This window comes from Brachionichthys hirsutus, chromosome 24 (genome assembly GCF_040956055.1).
Source record: "Brachionichthys hirsutus isolate HB-005 chromosome 24, CSIRO-AGI_Bhir_v1, whole genome shotgun sequence".
Classification (NCBI taxonomy): domain Eukaryota; kingdom Metazoa; phylum Chordata; class Actinopteri; order Lophiiformes; family Brachionichthyidae; genus Brachionichthys; species Brachionichthys hirsutus.
Window position 1 is genome coordinate 3,949,627 of NC_090920.1, and position 21,812 is coordinate 3,971,438.

General features: G+C 51.6%; 4 protein-coding genes across 4 annotated transcripts in view; 2 read left to right on the top strand and 2 right to left on the bottom strand.

The window, feature by feature from the left end:
- LOC137911859 (uncharacterized) overlaps nt 1–11,603 on the bottom strand; it is a 12,963-nt gene extending 1,360 nt beyond the window's left edge. Inside the window, 6 exon segments of the mRNA XM_068756203.1 lie at nt 619–1,049; nt 1,115–1,315; nt 1,426–1,531; nt 1,834–1,953; nt 6,348–6,416; nt 11,413–11,603. Coding sequence (XP_068612304.1) covers nt 619–1,049; nt 1,115–1,315; nt 1,426–1,531; nt 1,834–1,953 — 858 coding nt within the window. The 5' untranslated portion in view covers nt 6,348–6,416; nt 11,413–11,603.
- A 1,699-nt stretch (nt 11,604–13,302) lies between these two features.
- Nucleotides 13,303–14,722, top strand: LOC137912144 (uncharacterized). The gene is made up of 4 exons (XM_068756496.1): nt 13,303–13,446; nt 13,697–14,035; nt 14,119–14,252; nt 14,609–14,722. The coding sequence occupies exons 1-4, from the start codon at nt 13,368–13,370 to the stop codon at nt 14,720–14,722; spliced, it is 666 nt and encodes a 221-aa protein (XP_068612597.1). The 5' UTR covers nt 13,303–13,367.
- Nucleotides 14,723–15,319: 597 nt separating this feature from the next.
- fastkd2 (FAST kinase domains 2) lies at nt 15,320–19,071 on the bottom strand. The gene is made up of 12 exons (XM_068756473.1): nt 18,939–19,071; nt 18,006–18,630; nt 17,834–17,937; nt 17,604–17,712; nt 17,337–17,460; nt 17,114–17,250; nt 16,866–17,038; nt 16,597–16,773; nt 16,278–16,498; nt 16,056–16,146; nt 15,615–15,726; nt 15,320–15,528 (listed from the first exon to the last, which is right to left on the bottom strand). The coding sequence occupies exons 2-12, from the start codon at nt 18,615–18,617 to the stop codon at nt 15,400–15,402; spliced, it is 1,989 nt and encodes a 662-aa protein (XP_068612574.1). The 5' UTR covers nt 18,618–18,630; nt 18,939–19,071; the 3' UTR covers nt 15,320–15,399.
- Nucleotides 19,072–19,319: 248 nt separating this feature from the next.
- On the top strand, nt 19,320–21,808 carry mdh1b (malate dehydrogenase 1B, NAD (soluble)). The gene is made up of 10 exons (XM_068756427.1): nt 19,320–19,405; nt 19,488–19,600; nt 19,705–19,839; nt 19,913–20,055; nt 20,150–20,318; nt 20,398–20,740; nt 20,810–20,951; nt 21,079–21,254; nt 21,341–21,480; nt 21,557–21,808. Exons 1-10 carry the CDS (start codon nt 19,384–19,386, stop codon nt 21,626–21,628), a joined length of 1,455 nt encoding a protein of 484 aa, XP_068612528.1. The 5' UTR covers nt 19,320–19,383; the 3' UTR covers nt 21,629–21,808.
- The last annotated feature ends 4 nt before the right edge of the window (nt 21,809–21,812 follow it).

The following is a 21,812-nucleotide window of genomic DNA, read 5'->3' on the forward strand; positions in this document are numbered from 1 at the left end:
GCAAACACAGATGATATGATCACATGCAGGGGGGGGGCATGCAAAACACTGTGCCAACATGTAAACCGTCATGTTGTGGTTCTACGCCTCAGTCGCCCAGTTTAGGCCTTTATTCCTCAAGCGGGTGAAAGTTCTCTCAAACATTCCTTTGAGGGCGTTTTGCAGGTGTGAGAAAAGATGCAAAGGAATTAAGAATGAGCTGAACAGGGACGGTGCGTCCCCTCTACCGTCTGTTCTTTACCGCAACGCCGCGGCAGGCAGGAAGGAGTAAGAGACAGGAAGTAGCTCGAAACAAGACAGAATGAGAGACATGCACCGACTGGTACCGTTTAAATATCCTCGTCGCTAGCTGCCGCTCTGCGCAGGCACGTCGCTAGCTGCCGCTCTGCGCGTGCTCGTCGCTAGCCGCCGCTCTGCGCGGGCACGTCGCTAGCTGCCGCTCTGCGCGGGCTCGTCGCTAGCTGCCGCTCTGCGCGGGCTCGTCGCTAGCTGCTGCTCTGCGCGGGCTCGTCGCTAGCTGCCGCTCTGCGCGGGCTCGTCGCTAGCCGAACGTCATGCTGTGTGGTTCAACATGCCGGACCGGAGCCGGACTGGAGTCCAGGAGTTTGAGTGTCGTACCTCTGTGCTGCTCTGGTTCGGTTCTTCTGCGCTCCGGCTGTTCTTGTCCTCCACCTCTCCACCCGTCAACACTTTATCAATATCCAGAGAGTCCATGCTGGAGGCTGAGGCGCATGCCGAGTTCACGCTGCAGCGCTGCGACGGCACTTCCTGCTCGCTGACTGCGCCGACCGAGCCCGTCCGCCGGTGCTGCCCGCCGCCGGACGAGCCGGAGGAGGGCCGCCGCAGCGTGGTGGAGGAGAAAGAGGAGGAGGAGGACGAAGAGGAGGAGGAGGAGGTCTCACGAGCTGCTTCATCCATGCTGAGAGAGGCCTTCTCCAGCTGAGAGGTAATGTCAGCCAGGGAGATGTTGGAGGCTGCGGGGCGAGCGCCGCCGCCGCCGCCGCGTACTGTGTTAGCGGGCGACGCTCGGGTGCTGCTGCTGGCACTTCCTGTTGGGGAGTTCAAAGTGAAATAAGCTGAGTCAGGAAAAGGGTTAGGGAATGCAGATGAAGACCAAACACAATCCCAGATGCACTACCGCCACTGCTGCCCATCTGCTTGGCGCTGGCGCCGCGTCCTCCGGGCGCCCGCTGGCCTTTGCTGTGGACGCGAGACACAGAGTTCGGCTTGGAAACGGTGCTGAGCTCCTGCTCAATGGTGCACAGGTCGGCCATGAGGGCGTCCAGGTCCACCGTGTCGCCCTGATTCAACGCCTCTGCAGGGAGCAAAGGGCAGGGCAGGCGGGGGGGGGGGGGGGGGGTTAGTGGAGACTCTCGTTTGGATCTGTGCTGCTGCCCGACCGATTTAAGCCGAGCGGCGTTTCACCATTTATGTTGTACATTGAGAAGCGGTAGGAGAAGTTTGCCATGTTGGTCTCCTGCCTGAGAGGAGGCTTCTGCAGCGCCTTCTGGGGCCTGCCATCATCCAGACTCTACAGAGAGCACGCACACGTGCACGCACACACACACACACACACACACACAAGAAGAAATCATGAGGTGCAAAAACCACACTGACATTCCAGCGAATGAAAGTCACGTCTGCTGGCGAGACTCACACGCACCGAACTGCAAACGATATCATGTGGTGGTGGGAGAGTTGTTGCTAGGATACCGTTCAGGGAGACGGGATTATCAGTGTTACGGTTGCTATGGATACAGCTCCTTCTAATCTGTTCACTCCTCTACCTGTGTGAGTACGTGTGTGTGTCTGTGTGCGCGCGTGTGTGTTAACCTGTGTGAGCTTGTCCAGCTCTCCAAGCCAGGCTCCAAACATTTTGTCCAGGTCCTGGTCCTCCTTGTCACTGTCCTCCTCTGCGCCATGGTCCAGTTCATCATCTGATACTTGCTCCATCTAAACACACACACACACACACACACACAGATAGAAAAAAGGAACGAAAATGATTGACAAATTGTGAAATTGTTTTATGCATTCATTTGAACTGAGATGTTATAAAATGACAGCAGGAATGATCTAAAGAAATAGAACAAATAACCCAGCTCAGTTTACGCCAACCTCACTGCCTGTTACCATGACAACCGCTCATGGACCCCTTAGTGGAGTGCCCTGTAGTGTCTTATGTGCTCGCTTGCTGCAGACACACCCAGTGCCTCTCCCTCCAACTCATCCTCTGAGAGAGAGGGACGTAGACGGAAGACAGAAAACCGATAAATATCGTCCGGACTGACAGAGGAGCGTTTTTGGAAGCCACAAAACCTGCAGCGAATCGCTGGCGCAGCCGCGTCCAAGTGGGACGACGATAAATCGACCACACCGAGCAAGTTGCAGCGACAGCTACGGCATATCGTCTTGCGTGAGTGAAGGAAGGTGCAGCAGGCCAGCTGTGTAATGTCAAAGGCGGTGACAGCGCGCCCCCTACTGGACACAGGCGGCAGTGGCGCAACTACAGCGTCACGTATTCAGTAACAAAGTGATGTGTTGAAGCTAAATTGTGTGCTGAAGCACTCTTCACTCATTTATTGAAGTCAGTACAGTCCGATCTGAGAAAGTGAACCCATAAATCCCACTGGTGGCGCACTAAACCGGGACTAACCCTATAATGAACCCTATTCCTCAGGTCCAACCAAAATATTTATGTGCACGCGTGAGGTTTTGGGTGTTGAAGCATTTGTGGTAACACAGTAATACTTTAGAGCAATTTGAAAGACACGCTTCATTGTTGGAAGACGATAAAAAACAAGCAGGCAGTCGGGTTCGAGGCCGCGTTCATCAAAGCCGACAGGATTATGCAGAGAAACGCAGAATGGGGTCGTTTGAACATTCCCTGCACGCCGCTATTAAAGCTGCCTGCAGATACACATCGATGGCTTCCTGGCACACGGAGAAAACGCACGCGGCACGTTGACTCGGACTTTGGGAATCCATCTTCTTGTTACAGACGGAGTTCAAGTACGTAAAGAAAAATAAGTCAAAAGAGTGTGTGAACTCATCCATGGACTTATGCGGGGGTCGGAGCAGGAAATGGGCAGAATTCCTGATGTCCCTGAAGGCCGTTGGCAGGAAACGCCAGCTGTCCTTCGGCCGCGTCACGCTGGACGAGGGAATCCCCTCGACCCACCCGCCCAGCCACAGCATCCTGTCAAACGACTCCTAGAAATGTATGAAATGTCACGGTGCCAGGACACCTTTGTCTTCCTACATCGGACGTGGCTCTCTGAGGGGCGCAGTCCAAGCGCAGGACACGCCCAACAGCTGTGTCTCTCACACACACACACAGCTCACACACCTGGCCATTACTGCAGAAGACGGGGTAATAAAAACACTTTGAAGTCCGCTCTGCTGCAGCCGGTCCAATGGAAGCCGACCGGCACGGCAGCGGCGATGCAGGTTTAAGTGAATTACCGCCTGATGTCCGGCTTTCAAGCTGGAGGCTGGACCCGAGGGAGACGCGGGGATGGGAGTAAGCTTTTGGGTGTCAAACAGCAAAATAAAGCCTCGGCTCTTCCCTCTGCCGACACCGAGCATGGCCGGCGCTCATCGGTCTCCTGGGGCGAGAGGCTAAAAAGATCACAAGGTCTCTTATAAAGACTTAAAATAAAAATCATGCTGATGTTGCAGAGCTGGAAAGGATGGGGGGAGAGGAGGAGATGAAACGTGTGTGCTGGGAAAACAGAGCGCTCTGAATCTTCAAGAATCTCCTCCTCTTCTTCAACTACCATGGAAGATGAAGACGAGGAGGAGGACGTGTCTATGTTTAGACCACGTCGGTCTTATCAGAAAGTGCCGAGAGGATTGGAAAGGGAGCTGCAAAAAGTCGGTCTTTGCTTAAAGAGAAGAAATGTTTCGGTTTTGTAGACTTCTCTCTGGCCGAAGCTGAATAAAAACTAGAAGATAGATTGTAATTTACACATCTGGCCTAAATGACGGCGTTCCTGATTTAAAGAGACTCGCTCCGGTTCTCTGATTTATCGTAGCGTTTGTGGCGCTTATTGGAAACGAGGGCTACGTTCACAAAACGTGACGAACACCGTCGACTTCACGGCCAAGACGTTCTCAGCAACAAACCGGTCCGAAATGTCGGGTGACGTCTGCGGCTAGTGATTTCCTCAAAGGAACGCAAGAAGTGCTGTGAGCCCCCCAGATTCCCTCAGAGGTGTTCCAGGGAACAAACCCGTTCATTTCCGATCTGCTCGTTCAATCCAGCACAGACGTTAGAGCAAATATTCAACACTAATCGCATCAAATATGACTTTTTTTACCAGCTAAAAGAGGAAACCGACTCATTTCTCGACCAGACGGGGACGGAAACGCAGCTAAATAAAGCAGAGGCTGCATTCTGGTTACAGTGCACGTCAAGTAGCACCTCTGCAGGATCCAAACACTGTAATTTCAGACTCTTTGCCGGGCTTAGACTACGGAGCCGAGATCAGAAGGCCCGCCCTCCTGCAGCGCACGCCAGGGTTTCTGCATGTGAAAGGAGGTGCAGTGCTTCGGTGTCGGGGTGAAACCCACACGCCTTCCACCCAGCAGCCCAGGATGCACCTGGGTTAGAGTTCAGGACGTGACATCACCGGGACGTTGGCCTATTTCTCGCGCAAACATTCTTGAGTTGCGAGCGCGTTTCTCTAGAAAATATCAGGTTATGAACAAAGGACAGCGTCCGAGAGCCGACGTGCTCGTCACAGCTCGCACTCAAAGACACAAAAACATGCTAGCTCACTGAACATTAGCGTGACGCGGAGATTCAGTCTGGCTTCTCCAGGGAGGAGGGGCAGAGAGAAGGGGGGGGGGGGAAGCATGGTCACACTGGTGGGCGGTAGGTGTGAGGACTCCGCAGCTCATAGCATCGCCATAGCAACACCCAGGCACATCTTCACATCTTCGGCCCAGAACCGGAGTAATAACTGACACATTGATGCCCCCCCCCCCCCCCCCCCCCCATTGCTGCTCTGAACACAAGCACACTGAGGACGTGTTAGGAGTCCACATGTCAATAGTCTTGTCCCCAGCCTCAGGAGATCGGCTTACACACACACACACACACACACACACACACACACACACACACACACACACACACACGGTCTGCTTCTTCGACCTTTTGGTGCTGATCCAGATCACCATGTGGACGTGTGAATCCAGTTAGGAGGGGAGTGAGCTGCTTGGGGGGGGTCTGCGCTCCGAGTGCTTTGTTCGCCGTCTCTCGTCTCCTCTGGTCTCCGTCTCCTCTGGTCTCCGTCCCTTCTGGTCTTCGTCCCTTCTGGTCTTCGTCTCTCTTCCTGAGTTGCCACCTGCTCATCCTTTATTTGCTTGGTCTACTGGACTAGCAGGTTCACATCTGCCAGGAAACAGAAAGCGGCCACAGCAGCGCGTGCTCGAACGCACACCCGGCTGGGCTGCCCCGCACGCCGTTCCGACCCGAGCGTGTGCAACGTGCTGTGCTCGGAGGCTCAGAGGAATGTGCGTGCGTCTGCACACGTGTCTCCAGCAAACGTCCCCCCCCCCCCCCCACCCCCCGCCCCGCAGTAGTGGCAGAATAAAATGTAAAGATTCAGAGACAGAATTGTGACCTCGCCTCAGACTTCTTTACACGCACGTATGAACCACTAGAAAGCCTCTGACAGAAGCACCGCTACTTCCTGGAACAGTTTATGTGCAGCACGCTCCCTCCTCGCCGCCTCGGGCCCCCACACAGCCGGGGTCCCGGTTTAGAGGCAGGCTTCCTCTGTTTGGGTTTTGCTCGCTGATTCTGGTTCCTGCCACGGACGCCGTCGATCCCTCCGGCTATTCTTGATGCTCGTTTTAGTTCCGTTAAATCACATTTGTGCGTCTGCTTCATCTTCATCCCAGAGTCATGGCAGCTACTTAGCAAAGACGCTCGCATTAGCCCGAGTGGAAACACTGGAGAACGGTGGTGGTGGTGGGGGGGGGGGGGGGGGGGGGGGTAGAAGCTACGGTTCTCCCTCACATGGTTCTGCTTTAGTCACAATTATCGCCTTTTTCAAGGAGGAGCCTTCCCTGGCGAGGCCCTCTGAAGACTGGCTCCCCTTTCATTTGGTTCTGATTTACAAGGCCCGCGGGAGGTTCTGGATTTGCCTCTTCTTTACAACAGCAACAAAACTAACACACACGCGCACGCACACGCACACACACGCACACGCAGCTCCACGCTTCTCACTGGGGAGTCCAGAGCAGCGCTACGCCGCGTGGCGGGTTTGACCACACGCATGTTAAGAGGCGCTGCGGCAGAACTGGCATCGGAGGCCTCAGCGAGGAACACTCACCTCTGAAGAGGCTTCTTTCTCCTGAGGTTAAAGGTCAGCGGCCCGCCCTGACAGAGCTCCTCCTCAGCCCTGGAAATGAACGGAGAAAAACGAGTCAAATCCGGATCTTAAGGACGGTTTGTGTTTAGCGGCACTGCAGAGGAATTCAGAGACTCTGCAGGCGGCAGCTGGAGCGATTTCACTGACACAAGAATGCAGGGGGGGGGGGGGGGGATTAACTTTGGAGGGTGCTTGAGTCGGAGACGTAAAAACGCACCGGCAAAGACGACGCTGAACTCTGAAAGCAATCAGCGTCGTCGCCACGAGATTAAGAATGTGACGTTTGAGGATTTCATCCGACTGCAGAGACCGATGAGCCACCTCAGGCGAGTCACTTCACAACGCGGGCCTCGTGCACCGAGGGTGACTCAGCAGACCCCGCCTGGTCGCTGCCCTGCTGAGTCACAGTGCCGCCGACTCGACTAGCCTCGTTGTGTTTGATCTAACACAATGTCTGGCAACACAGCGATGGGCATGCTGGGAAATATCAATGCGACGATGGTCGAAACCGTCTTTGCGTGCGAGAGAGAGAGAGAGAGAGAGAGAGAGAGAGAGAGAGAGAGAGCCGGGCAGCTGATGATGTGGGAAGCTCTTCCTGCTGGGCTCAGCTGTCCGAATCCAACTGTTGCTCAAGCACAGCATGTTCCGTGTGTGTGTGCGTGTGCGTGTGCGTGTGCGTGTGTGCGTGCGCGTGTGTGCGTGCGCGTGCGTTTAAATCTCATGTTGTAACAGGGAGCGTGTGTCGAGACAGACGATTGCCCGGTCAGATTACAGATCTCTCCGGAGTAATTCGCGCCCGTTCAACATGTGATATCGCTCAGTCAACACGAGGCCATTGGACAGGTGTGGCGGGGCCACATGGACGCGTGCACCTGTGGTGAACAGTTACTCCAGTCACAGCAGCGCGGGGGCGGCTGTTCGCCGGCCCCCGCAGGGCAGGGCTGCGGCCCACGAGCAGAAAGCAACGGCTAACTCGAGGCGCGCCGTTTGTCTACTAGCTAGTTTAGGAGTGTTTTTTTGGTGGCCTAGTTTTGCAACCTGCTTCAATAACACCCCCAAATACACAGGCTCCTATGGAGTGGACACAGTTCCCCCCTATTAGCTCATTTCCTGTCAGGGCAGGAAGTGGGAAGGAGAGTCGGGTGGCGATGATGTCACAGCAGGGAAATAGTTCTTAAATATGTTCAATCAGCTCCCGATTCGTTTTGCGTCACAGAAACACTTTCCCCACGAACACAGCGAAGGTCTGGCTGCGATTAGGAGCAGCCGAGCCCCTCGCCTCGGTGGGATTCCCCACGGCCCCCGCATGGAGCGCTCGGCTGTGGGAAAACCACACATGGTGGGAATTATGGAATAATGCTGCGTCAGGAATGTTCCCACGATGACCGGCGGGACCCATCGGCGGTCCCAGCGGCTGCCTGGTGGGGTTTATGGGTAATTAAAACATACGCTTAATAACCCCCCACCCTCCATCCATCTAACCATAGACGGATCATACATCATGCCGTCTATAAAATGTGGCGGCCACAGAACCCAGACTGCACATTATTCGGAGCGAGCACTTTTGCGTGCTCTTAAAACTTCTGGCCGCCAGCCTTTAGCATTCGGCGTTCCCGTAAAAGGCCCATTACCCACGATCCCGCTGTAAAAGCTGTCAAGCCGCTAAAGACGGGCCGCGCCGTCCATCAAGCAGTCCTGCGGCTGGCCCGCGCGGCGAAGCACGGACCGGACTCCAGACAGGTGGGGAGAAGAAAGAAACGTGACACCATTTGCCAAGCTCTGCTCACTAACAGTGAAAGTCCCTCACGGAATTCTATCTGTATATTCCCACTGGGATGAGAGACTCTTTTCCAGCCTCAATACATTTTCAGTGATTTCCCAACTTAACTTTAAGATGCACAAAACAAAGCCAAAAACAAACAAAGCAGCCATTGTCCATGGGAGCTGTTTCCTGTCACGTGTCCGGTTAATTCAACAAAGACCAATCCCCCACGATTGTGAATGGAACAGCCCATCTGTGTGTGTGTGTGGCGGGGGGGGGGGATCAGTGAGAATCAGCCACCTGCCATTGTCAAAGTCACGCTGATTAATAGCTGCCTAAGCTGCTGACACAAAACGTACAGTCAGAGCGGCGGCAAACAAAGAGGGCAGTTAATGAATGAACAGCACAGCAGGCCGGGGGTGCGGGGGCTAACGGCAAATAAAGGGACAGTTCAAGGGGCAACACCTCGTCTCAGGGCAAGATAAAAACGCAGGATAGCCATGGGAGTCTCCTTTGATCGCACAAGAGCCTTCAGGAGGAAAGACTCAAAAGAAGAACACGGGTTGGAGGTCGACCGTCACGTTTGTGTCCCGACTCGGCTCGCCTGGCGAACTCGGACTGACAGGAGAGGAGGTTGCCCTCCTTCTGCCCGATCCAATCAGCAGTGCAGCCCACAGGACGCCGGCTGCGACGCTCCTACGTCAGGTTCCAAGCGCGAGCCGATTCTCACACGGCTGCACCTTCCTGAAAAACAATGCCTAGCCCGAGGCACAAGAGAGCAAAAGGGCATGTTGCTCGATCATAGTGGCAAAAATAAGGATCGGAAAGACAGAATTTGCGGCTACACGGCGGGTACGGGTCTTTCAGTGCGTACGAAAAGGCCAACAGGAAGAGCAGCTCTATGTAGAACAGCAGAGCTTAGCCGGTTAGCGTATTTGTCTTTGTCTCAGAATGGCAGGGACAGCTGCCGTCAAAGGTCAGCAGAATGTTACCAGAACAAGGCTCCATGGTGGCTGCAGCCACGTGTCCCCGAGGGACGGCGGGCCACGCCCAGGCGGAAGCAGACGCTCCGTCATAACGTGCACGCGCAACGTTTTGCATCTCGGACTTGTGTTTTTAGAAAGCAGGCGGCCGTTTCCACTCATCGACCGGAGCCGAGGCGCTTCGTATCTGTGGAAATATCAGATTCCCCTCCAAGTCTACACCATCGGGGGGGGGGGGGTTGAAGGCTGCGTTTGAAGTGCCCCCCCCCCGCGGGAAACACAACCTGGGTAAACTTACACCAACTCTTCTCTGGAGCTTTTGTGCAGAAAAGTCTTCTGCCCAAGGATATGAATGGATGGAGGTCAAACACGGCCCGTCCCACTCACGTGACAGACCGACACCAGCAGGTCTCTCTCTCTCTCTCTCTCTCTCTCGCTCTCTCTCTCTCTGACACCACATCTGGGGATCAACCCTCTCTTTGTTTCTCGTCTGATCAACTGCAACCCGATGAAATCACACAAGACGAGTCCGTGATGGATGTTCCCGATCCTCGCGGGCCGCACATGTTTTACCTGCATGGCTAGAAATCCAATATGGCTGCGCTGCATACCGCGCCGCCCCGAGGACCATCGGGTCCACTGACTGATGATCCCATGACACGAGGCGCCGGCACACTGCTTCCAGTCATTCACGTCTTTACAGCAAAATCTTACTCATGTTATAAGATGTGAATAGAGTGATTAATCAAAAAGGCCCGGGTTACCACAGTAATCATCTAGAGTTCAGCCACAGGCCTAAAAGAAGCCTGAGACACAACAACGAGCAGAATCAATACAAATCTTGCATAAACAACCAAATATAATACAAAAATCCCTTTCTTTCCTTTCTAATTCCCATCATCTATGTCATTGATCGTAAATTACCAATAAATTCACACCGAAGGCTTGAAGGCGTACGCCCGAAGGGAAGCGACCACATGGCCAGTAGTTGCACTGTAGGCCGAGGGGCCGTGTGGACGCAAATCAAACGCGCCTAGTGCTTTGTGGATGCAAATCAAACGCGCCTGCGGGACACACAGTCCATTACAACGCCGCTGTGGGGTACAAACGCCGGCCTCCTGCGTGCTTAAAAGCTATTCATTTGTTCAGCCGGCGATACAGCCAGGAAGTCCTCACCTGTTTACGAGGTGAAAACCTGGACATATGTGAGGGCGTGGCCTGCAGCCCCTCCAAGGGTGACCTTTGAACCCCAGTGGAGTTGAAGAGTAATTATGTCCTTAAAAGGCTGAACGCAAGCAAAGTCCAGTTATATTTAATTACCTATATTTTTTATTTATATATATATATATATATATTTCTGCCAGGACATACGCATTTAAGCTAGAGATGTGGCTAGCATCAAAGTGGTTGAGCTAGCTAGCTGGCTAGCATCAAAGTGGTTGAGATAGCTAGCTGGCTAGCATCAAAGTGGTTGAGCTAGCTAGCTGGCTAGCATCAAAGTGGTTGAGCTAGCTAGCTGGCTAGCATCAAAGTGGCCATTGGCCAAAACCTGCGGCGTCATCCAACAAAGGGAATTAAAGCAGCTGCTGCGAAGGAGGCGGCGAATAAAGAACAAAAGACAGTTACGCCGGCGTGGATTCGTGTTTCCCTGAAGACACTTTATTACACGCAATATCATAATAATGAAATAAAATAAAAAGCGGTGTAGAAACATTAGCGTTGACAGAAACCATCGGCCATTAGCAGACCGCTTGCGCCGCTAATCAGGGTGGAGACTGTTCGGCTCGGAGGAAGCACCTCCAGCCGGATACACCGGCGGCCCCGAGGCTCTGGAAGCCCCGCAAACACAGCAGCAACACCGCGTCTAACTGCGCCCCCCCCCCCCCCGCAATGAGAGACGCGGTTCTTCTTCATGTCGGGAAACCGCCGCACGCCCGTCCTCCCCGAGAAAGGACCGTTCAATGGCCGCATGGTGGGGGGCATTAGTGGGGGGCAACGCCTCCGCGGCGGCCCCTTTCTTAGCACTGAACGGGTTTTGTCGTTTTTAAAAAGAAAACAAGTATGTAAACACAGGAAGGTTAGCCTTTCATGTTAGCCTTTCATGTTAGCTGCTGCCAGCCAGAGGACACTGCAGGGATGAGCTGGGACGTCACAGCGAAGTGACCTGACGAGGGTCTATTATTAACATTTTAGGGGGGGTGGGGGTGGGGGGGGTCGGTTTATTCCAAGAACAACATGAAAGAGTTCAAACGCGTCGGAATAGTTGAGAAGAGCTACTTACAGCCAATACACAAAGGGGGTCCTCTCCAATGGCACCGAGCAGCCCTGCCCTCGGGAGGGGGTCGGGGGAGGAACCGCTCCCGATGGGATGCTCTTATTATTATTATTAATAATAATTGTAATTAGCTCAAAGTGCCCGTTGTCTTCATGCTTCCCGTTACCCCGTCCACACGTCCAATCACATCCCCGTTCCCGTTACCGTTCCCGTTCGCCTCCCTCTCGGGGCGACGCGCGCGTGTCCGTCGTTTCCTGTCCAGCCCAGATCCCAACGCTGCATTCAGGACTGTCGGAAATCACAAGTTCGACACGCTGTTCGAAAAGATTAATATCATAGTTAATTAAAAGATATGACTTCTCCAGAACATAATTGTGGTGTTCCACAAGTTTATCTATTTACACCTATTTTTGCGCACCCCCCCCCCCCCCACGTGTCATTTTATGCGGCACAAATTGCATTCCCAAATGCGCCACATTTTTGCACCGCAATCTCAATCTGCTACAATAATGCAATTAATCATAACTATTTTTAAATACTCCCAAAACATTATTTTTTTACTAGTGGTTTTATTTACAAATAAAGTAAACGATTCCAATACTAGAGAAGTTTAAATTTCTAGTCTTTCAAATTTCAAAGTTTTCAAGGAACGCGAAGGGAGCATCAGCATCCAGTAGCGCCAGTGGGAGATGGTAGGAAGACATAATAAACGTAGGTAATACTAAGGTAATACGTAGTAATAATAACAACAATCTGCTGTTATGACGTCACTTAATATATATGAATGGAGTTAAAAGGAAAAAATATTCAGCAGAGACAAACAAGCATTGACAGTGCTGCATGGATTGTGTAATTCTTCATAAAGAAAAGCTGATCATTAGTATGTTTATGTAAATTATGTGTGTCATAATTTATGTCATCCCCCTCTTCCGTTTTCTGAGGGAGGATTGCCAGCATCATTTAACGACATACTATAATCCCCACTTCACAATGCCATGAATGTGTCAGAAAAACCTGATCAAATTAAAAAGGATTTGTTGCCACCTTGTGGACGAGAGAAGCCATTGCACGGTCAAAATCAAGGCGGTGACGCGTTCAGGGCGCAGCAAAGCTTTCCACATGGCGCACTGGACGTTTGCAGTTTTGTGAAATCGCCCAACCAACGTCTCCACAGGTTATGGCATGTATGTTTCCTACAATACATCTTGCAGTACTCGCTTTCCCTCCATGTTTAACAGTAACTCATATGGATGCCTGTATTTTGATTGTCGTTCAGTACTGGAGGATTATGACAATAATAATAACTCAGCATATCAAATACAGAGCTGAGGAAGCGGAGCTTTGCAGGATACCAATGAGATATATACATATGAGTATAAATATGCTAAATTACAGAAAACAAGATACATCTTGAAATATTTGTACCGTATTTTGGTGTGTGTTTGTTTTACTCATTGGCCATACACTTCTGATAAAGAAATACGCTATTTCCATAGTCTGGGCATGTTCATTGAATAAAATGTGCAAATAATAGCTGAAGAATTCATGCTACTAAATATGCTACTAAAACAACCAACAACAACAACAACAACAACAATACTAATACTAATAATAACGGAACATATGAAACTCTAGCAGGAAAAAGGCATCGTCTGCTAGTTGTAGGATGGATGTGTGTTTAAATGCATGTCAGGTGGAGAAACGAAACTGAACGTGAATAAACATAAAAAAACAATTGAACTACATAAATCTCTATGCAAATATCAAACTCTGGGACGCAGTGGAAACTGCAGACGAGGAGGAGTTTCTGCCACAGGATGTTTCCTCTGAGAGAGGATGCGTCAGCTTCAGCCGCGTCGCTCTGCAGCCAGTCAAAGGCAGCTTCAGGTAATGGGGGAAGACGCCGAAGCTCGTCTCCGTGCTGGCAGTGAGCTCTCGCTCCGTCGGTGCAACAGACGAAGATGAGTCCGTGGTGGACGTTCACGATCCTCGTGGGATTGTGTCACGGCCTGCAGCCCGAGAACGCCTGCACCTGCAAGGGTACGTTGTATATATATATATATATATATATATCCTCAGATGGAATGTTTACCTTCTTGGTTTCCCCTTTTCCCCCCATAATGCCGGTTCAAAAGTGTGTTTTCAAGGGTTAATGCGACTATTTCAGTTTACAGAGAACGCAGAAGCTCTGATCTCGTCCGGTAAAGCAGAAATCTTTGAGCGGAATCATCGAGTCGATCCGCGGCTGACTCGATGATTCCACTCGTGTGTGTCACGCCTTCCTCATCAGACCTGCTGAAGACGGTCTGCGTCCCCGCTGGGGACAACGTCTCCGTGCCCTGCCCGCAGACCGACGGCGACGAGGTGAAATACAACCTCTTCCACGCCGAGCAGGTCGTTTACATCTACAAATGCACCAAAAAGAAGGGAGACGGCGTGAACTGCGAAACGCTGCTGAGCACGGCGGGAGCGGAGCTGCACGGAAACGCCGAGAATCAGTCCGTCAGCATCACGCTGGTCGGCGTGACGACCAGCAGCTACGGCATCTACAGATGCGAGGGCACAGTCGTGGTCCCGCCTCCCATGATGACAGAAGGAAGTGACCTGAGAGTCCTGGTGCTTCTGAAAGGTAAAATAAAAAGCCGCTGAGATGTTCAAACGACACTTTTGTGAGTCTGTAAACCAACGGATGCTTCTTGAACATCCGTCCAGGACACCACTGCAAGCAAGTCTGCAGGACGGCTCCAACCGACGGCGAGCCAGCGGGTGGCTTCCTCTGGATTGGGATTATCGCATCCGTCAGCATCTACAGCGTCATCGTCACCATCATCGCCATCTTCATCTCGGTAAAGAAACCAACGGCAAACCGGTCGCATGCGGCGCCACAACGGAAGCAGCTCATTATCGATCAGGCGCCTCCAGATTAGCCTCATCTGGTGAAATACAATTATCATTTCAGTTTATTTTATTATTCTGGATTGGGTTTTTTTTTCACAATTTATTAATTCAGTTTATTTTCTTTATCTGTTACACCGTTTTGAATTCAATTTAAAAAAAAACTTTGCACATTTTATTTTCTTTACCTAAAAATAATCATTCGCACTGCCCCACCGTCTTATTTTTAGATGATATAGTTTATTGTACATTTCAGTACGCGGCGTGAAGGCGAGACCGGACGTAACCCCGCCTTCCTGTGTTCCAGGTGAAGCTGAGGAGGACAGATTCCCAGACTGACTACATAAACACCAAACCTAACGCGCCCCGGGGCCGCAGGAAGAACAGGGGGGTTCAAAGCCCCATGCCTCGCCATTTCTGATTATGTCGCATCATCGGGATTTTTGCACAGCGCCGTTAGTTCAGATTTACACCGTGCCACAATCACATGACCTCTCTCTCACACTCACACACACACACACGCGTAGTAGGAATCCGCGGTCGCAACATAAGGCGGCGGCTGAATGAGGGGATTCAACCACACGCGAGGGTTCGTTCAGCTCGGAGCTAGCGTGAAGGATTTCATTTACTATTATAATTGAAGAAAACAAAAAGGTGTTTCAACGAGCGATGCTGATAAAAATCTAAATCAAGTCACGGATTGACGGCAAACATTTTTCTCCAAGAAGCCTGAACGTCGTCTTGAACCGTTATCAGAGAACAACAACCCGCAGCAACCCGCAGCCGCTTCCTGCCTCCCTCCCTCCCTCTCTTCCCCCCTCCTTGCGTTTTCCGCCGCTGCCTTGCAGATTCTGTGCAGAAACACGTCAGTCGTCGTCGGCTTTATCGGTGTCATTCAGGTCTGAGTCATCGGCTCGTGAAAGTCAAAACCATTTCAGTTTGGTTTTATCCAGTCATTTGGTGAAATAAATTGACGATTTAAAGAAAACAAGAACGCGTGACATTTTTTTTTCTTTCCACGTGGTCACACTTTACAAAATGTAACCAAGATCTTGTTTATTTCGTTACTTATATTCTCCATCCTTTACAAAGCTTGGATTAGGACAAGATCCCAGTTTCTTCCGCTTCAGGCTCCGTATCTGAACCGTAGTGTTCCGGGAAAATCTTCCTCCGGAGATAATTTAGCCTGTCATCGTTCGACATGTAGCGTACAGGCAGCTGCAGTGCCTGCGCGACAGGAGCAGGGCGTCAGGATGATCTCGTCACGCTGGCTGGCACATGGGATTCTGAGCTAAACCGGGTTCGTGTCTCACCAAGACTTGGTCGAAGCCCAGGATCTTCAGATGGCGAATCTTGACAGCCAGCAGGCCGCAGGGATGGGATGTTCCCAAGCAGAAGGAGTACGGGTCCCAGATCACTGCGATTCTGCAACACAGGAGCCTCTTCAGTAAGAACAGAGGCGACTTCCTTTCTCCAGCAGATCGGTACTTAGTGACGCTACTAAGCGTCGCCTCTGGTGTTTAACACAAACGACAATCTACGCAGAAATGAGATGCATTCCTACTCAGCCATTTATTGGATTTGACCGTCATAATATTTCTTCATTTCAAACATTTAAATGGGCTCAAAATGGGATTTAAACCGCCGCGGGGCTAATCTCAGCGTTTTTAAAACGAACCACGTCCGGGGCCTCGTTGCACGCGGGCGTCGCCGGAAAGGAAAATCACTCCACACAACAAATCCCAACATCTTACCTTTGACTGCACGTTGCTGGAGAACGTTCTTCTCCTGAATCCGTACTTCCCCCGGGAACGGAAGGTCGGCTCGGTTTATTTATCACGCCGTCTGAAGGTTGAGAAGCCAGATCAAAAACACACTACGGGCACTCGGGGAACCATAAAGACGACTCCGATTCCACGACAGGAAATCACACAATCCGGCTGCATAAACCTTATTCTCCAAAGTTTTGTCTTCACCTATGAAGTAGAAGTTCTCCACCATCGAATCCTGCACGGTGGAACCTTCCTGATCCTTCACCAGAGCCTGCAGGTTCTGAGCGAGCCATGTCTTCTCTGCTAGATTACTTCCTGGGGAGTCTTCCAGCAGAAATGTGGGAACGCTGAGCGCCGTGAGATGCGGCGGACGGTCGATACGGAGACACGAATCCACGATCTGAAAAGTCCTCTTTTTCACAACACTGAGCCCTGCAGAGGAACGGGGGGGGGGGGGGGGAGAAGAAGTGGCAAATAAATAAACACCGAGGGACGAAGGATCCTAAGAAGTCGTGGTGCTGACGCGGGTCTCTGACCTGCAGTCCTAAACGTATCGACCGCACTGCTGTGCAGGAGTTGCTGCAGAGGGGCGGCCGGGAAATGCCCCAGAACACACAGGGAAGAAACAACTTTCAACAAGTCGGACGGCGCCATGCTGGGCAAATAGGAATCCAGAACCCGAGTGAGACTGTCCAGGAACCTGCAGGAGAACGATGGAACCCAACCGAGACCCAGCAGTCAAGGACACCGCAGAGCATCCGATAGCGAAAGGCGGCTCCAAGCGAGACCTACGGTTGTCTCCGCTGCTGCAGGTCGTAGTTGAAATAAGCGTACACGCTGAGGATGCAGAACATGTCTTTGCGTGTAATAGTGTCCGGTTTGGAAATCACCGTCTCGGCAAAAACCTCCATCAAGGCTGTGGGGCAGAACCTGAGCCTCTTAAACTTGGACATGAAAAAGAGCAACTGAAAGCAGACAGAAAGGCAGCCGTGAACTGTCTGCACGCCAGACGCGGCGTCGTGTTCGGGTAAGAACCAAACCTGCTTGTTGCTGCACATTTCCGTCGAGGCGACGTGGTCGGAAATGTCAGCGAAGAGACTCAAGTGTCTGAACAGCAGCTCGTCGCAGGCGCCCAGGATGGCCAGCAGGTTTGTGACGGGGATTTCGTCCATGTGTTCTACCGGAGAGAACCGCTTGTGATAAAGAACCGAAGAGCAACAGCAGGTCGGCGACGCCACTCAAAGGTTTCAGTCGGGTTTTCACCTCTGATCATTTTAGCGCAGAAGAGCAGCAGCGGTATGGAGTGGAACTTCATGGAAGCCATGGTGAGCAGTATTTTGCAGCCGTTGCGAATGTCGAACTGGTCGGCCATCGACAAAACCTTTTCCTGGAGAAAGCAGAACGTGCAAGCGATCTTTAGATCGGATCCACGGTCCTGAAAATAGTTTCTGTTTCCATTTTGGGATCGCATTTCACGGCTACAATCCAAAAATGGAATGTCAGCTCGAACCCCCCCCGAACTGCACCGACCTCGAGTTTCTGCTTGAGATCTGGTGGACAATCTTTCCCCGAAAGATGCATCATGGTCTGGACAGCCGTGACATTAGTGATCGTAGGAAGGCGGGCTTTAACAACCAGCCTATCACAGCCACAATAGACAGAATTTAAATGTTACCTAAAAAGGCACCGCTATAAAAAAAAAAAAAAAAAACGAATTTGTGGCAATTTACAGGCAGCAATAATCAGTTTATAGTTCCGACCTCATGCCCTCCTTAAGACCAGCAACGTTGGGGCTCTCTTCCATAAGAGCCAGGCAGGACGCCAGGATGGACAGGCTCGTCTCATTAAAGCCGTTCAGGTTCTCCTGTTGGTGAACAAGGCGCCGTAAAAAAGCAACACGGCCCAAAGCCCGGCCCAAAGCCCGATGCCTACCTGACAGGCCCGGAGGAAAGTCTGGACCACCCGGCTCTGTTGGGGCACGCCCAGACGCACCATGGATATGAGAGAGTAGGCCAGGTTGGAATTCTGCATCTGCCCCACCATCGTCACGGCCCGTTGGAGCAGCTCGTCGAAGGCGGGGTGCTGAAACATCAGCTGCAGCTCGTAGCGCGTCTGCTCGATCGTCATCACCCGGATGGTGATCCACATCTGGGACAGGGACCAGCTGACCTCGTGGGCCGTGAGGACGTAGCCCACTGCGAGGTCCAACACGTCCGACGGGCAGACGCAGTGCTGCAGCTGATCCCGAAACGGAGAGATGTGCGCTTTCTGAGCCGAGGCCGATCCCGTTCGGAGCTCGGCGGGCAGCGAGCCCCGCTGCGGCTCCCCGCTGTGATCGGCGTCCCAGTAAAACCTCAGCGATCCGACGAGGCCGCCGGCCGGGCACGTCCGGCTCGGCCTTACAGACCAGATGTGTGCCAACCGCTGACTTGGGAGAGACGCGTGTTTGGTTGGAAACCGGAAGTAGCTCTGCTGCCAAACTGACGTGCGGCTACGAAAGCGGAAGCAGCGTCTCATGAGCTCCTCCGTTATCCAGACAGACATTCTTCTCCAATAACTGTGAGGACGTAAAAACAGAACAAAAAAACCGTGTAGGTTCGATGAAAGGACTACAACACTACCTGAAAGGACTACAACACTTGTCCTGTGTGGAACACGTAGCTACAAACTATCAAGACGAACTGTTTAGCAATAGCAACCAAGTTGCTACTCAACTAGCAACTATTAAATTGCGCTGTTTTACTTTAGGTTCCGGGTCCATTCGATGGTTGAGGCCTGATTGAGCTGCCGACAAGGTCAACAAAACCCACTCGAACGCCGAGTAGCTTACATTAGCTTGCTAACCGGAGGCTCTACTTTACTCACAATAAAGTGCAGCAGGAAAATACTTCAAGACAATATAATTGTCTTAAAGTAATATATAGTACTTTAGGAATCTCGGAAAATATGTTCGACGACGACACGCAGAGCTACATTGAACTGAAATCCATCAAATCCGTGACACTGCGTTCCTTCCTGTCATGCCATGCTGTGTGCGCTGAAATATTCGGTCCCCCTAGCAACTAGGTGGCGCATGCGCACTGACAAAATCTAATATTAATTGTAAATATAAAACGTATCAATTATCATATTTTTAATGGTTAGCAAATTAGTTTATATATATATATAAACATGATAGACGTAAATAATGTGAAGGTAACGCAGTAATCACAAGTTCCGCTCCTTTTGTTTTTGTTAGCGGTGTTTCCTACACGGATCAAAATAAGCGCAACACACAGAGTTTGTTAGCAACCGACTCCACTCAGCCAAAATGGCAAAATTTGTTCTTGCTGGTAAGGTTTGATAATATTTACACACGTTAGCATTTAGCCGAATGTAAAAATATAATACTTCGATTCGTGTTTGTATTTTTAGGCAAAGCGGACTGCCCTCATTACGCCAAAGCGGAACTCTTAGCAGACAGGCTGCAGGGATCTCTACCAGACTTCAGGATCCACAAGATTTCCATCCTCCCGGACGAATGGGAGGTCAAATATATTTATATTTAATGATGTTCTTCATTGATATATTCGCATATCATTTCTGCAACCTTTGTTATGTCCTGCCCCCCCCCCCCCCCTCCCCTTGGTAGGAGTGGCTGGAGGCCACCTGTAACAGAAATGGCTGGAAACACAAGCATTCCCCTTTGATTTGGAGGGAACTGGTGGCCCGGGGGGGCAGAGGGATGCTCTTAGGGGGCTTCAGTGACTTCCTAGAGCATTGCCAGGTAAGCATATATTCAGCTATCACAATTAAATTCACTTCCTGTCTCCCTTAATCCTTTAATTGTTGTTGTGCAGCACTACTACAGCATCACGTCGGACATGCCCACAGATATAATGCTCAGCGTTGCAGCAGAGAATCTCGAATCTAAGGTGAACCTCGTTGCAGAGGAGCAGCATCGTATCAGTCTCATCAAGCCTCTTCACATATGGATCAGTGGGTGAGCCGGTACAAATGATCAACCACAAAGAGAAGGAGAAATGTTTGAAGTTGAGTGAAGAGGGCGTGCACGTCGATTTTCTTCACCTTTCCAGCGCTCTCGGCACAACCTGCCCCTTCCTGATCCCCAATCTGCTTTCTGCTGAGGTGTTCCCCAACATTTCCGCAATCAGCCTCCATCTTTTGGACTTGGATGGGAGCGAGGGCGAGTTGCAGCAGCTGAGGATGGAGACAGAAGACCTGGCGCTCCATCAGCTCTATCAAGTGTGGAATTTGCAAAAAAACAAACAACATTTTAATCCGCCTCAGAAAGACAAAGGCATCTAACCCTCTTTCTTCATAGGTGACCACTCACACAGATCTGGAACAGGCCTTCCAAGAAGCACACGTCATTCTGCTGCTTGACGAGTGCAGCATCGCAGATAATGAGAATGAGAAGGAACATGAGAGGAAGAAGCTGACGCACATCTCAGACAGGTACAGAGAGTACGGGCGGCGTATCGACACGCAGGCCAACAAGGAGGTGAAGGTGATCGTTTCTGCTGACTCGTTTGCCAACCTGAGATGCTCGCTGCTTCTGGACAACGCCCGCTCCATCAGCAACCGCCAGTTTGTCACCATGGCAACTCGGCTGGAGACTGAAGCCAGGGCGACCGTCGCAAAGAAGCTGAAAGTGAGGCCTTCAGGTAATCACGAGAAAAATAATCGCAACAATATTTATCAACTCTGCATTCTGACAGACCCTTCCGCTCCAGACGTCACCGACGTCATCACATGGGGAAACGTCAGCGGTAGTTTCTACATCGACCTGCAGAGGGCGAAAGTGTTCAACTACGACGGGCCGATCAAAGGCCCGGCTTCCTTCTCCCAACCAGTCCTAAAGATCCTCACGGAGGGGTCTGTAAACAGCATCCGGTTAATAATAATAATGCTAATCAATACATTCTGTTCTCTGTGCCAATGTTAGAACTGCACAACGCTCGGTTCTGGACGGGTCGGTCCAATGATTCTCTCTCTCTCTCAGGAAACGGTTGCAGGCGGAGCTTCAGGATCTGGTTCGCCGTCGGCGTGCAGCCAAGGCTTCCGCGGCCTGCGGAGGAGCCGCCATGTCCCGAGGCAACGCCATCCTCCGTGTCCTGGAGGCCTGGAACGGCGTTTGTGCCTCACAGGAGGTTTTCTCCATCGGTGGAGCTTGCCACGGTGAAAACGCAGCCAATCACAACGCGCGGTTAGATACCCAAAGCCGGATTCGACTGATGCACTTGATCGTCTTTGACCGTTCGCAGGCTACTGTGATCTCCCAGACGGCATTGTCCTCTCAATCCCAGTCACCTTCACAGGCGGCGGGTGGTCGGCGCGTCGTGATGTCACCGTCGACGACGAGCTGAGGGGCAGGCTTCGGCTTTTTGCAGAGGAGCTCAGACAGGTCGGTCCAGTCAACCAGTCAGGACTGGTTTTTTGAAATGCTTCTGAAGCGCTAACAGCTGGTTTTCCTGCCTCAGGAGAAGCGGCTTGGAGCAGAACACTGCAGGTCCGGTCCGGATCCAGAAGAGCGTTCCCAAGTCTGCAAATGATTTGCCGTTTATCTTTCCTGTGGGGAAGCCGTGACTCACCAGGCTGAACAGTTGATGCTTAGATTATCCTGAAGGAATGGAACCGGACCAGTTCCTCCAGATTCGTCACAGAACTCGTCCATCAAGACGCCATCTTGGCCCAACCTTGAGATCCAGAACGAATCAGATAAAGTCGTGCAACAAG

Excerpts from the sequence above, each read along its gene's own strand:
- fastkd2 (XM_068756473.1), bottom strand. The coding sequence starts at position 18,617 with ATGTCTGTCTGGATAACGGAGGAGCTCATGAGACGCTGCTTCCGCTTT. Across the intron at positions 16,499-16,596 it reads ACTGCAGGTCAGAGACCCGC|TGTTGTGAAAAAGAGGACTT; the intron begins GTCAGCACCACG and ends TGCAGGGCTCAG. Across the intron at positions 15,529-15,614 it reads TGGGCTTCGACCAAGTCTTG|GCACTGCAGCTGCCTGTACG; the intron begins GTGAGACACGAA and ends CCTGTCGCGCAG.
- mdh1b (XM_068756427.1), top strand. The coding sequence starts at position 19,384 with ATGGCAAAATTTGTTCTTGCTG. Across the intron at positions 19,406-19,487 it reads GGCAAAATTTGTTCTTGCTG|GCAAAGCGGACTGCCCTCAT; the intron begins GTAAGGTTTGAT and ends TTGTATTTTTAG. Across the intron at positions 19,601-19,704 it reads TCCTCCCGGACGAATGGGAG|GAGTGGCTGGAGGCCACCTG; the intron begins GTCAAATATATT and ends TCCCCTTGGTAG.
- LOC137912144 (XM_068756496.1), top strand. The coding sequence starts at position 13,368 with ATGAGTCCGTGGTGGACGTTCACGATCCTCGTGGGATTGTGTCACGGC. Across the intron at positions 14,036-14,118 it reads AGTCCTGGTGCTTCTGAAAG|GACACCACTGCAAGCAAGTC; the intron begins GTAAAATAAAAA and ends ACATCCGTCCAG. Across the intron at positions 14,253-14,608 it reads TCATCGCCATCTTCATCTCG|GTGAAGCTGAGGAGGACAGA; the intron begins GTAAAGAAACCA and ends CCTGTGTTCCAG.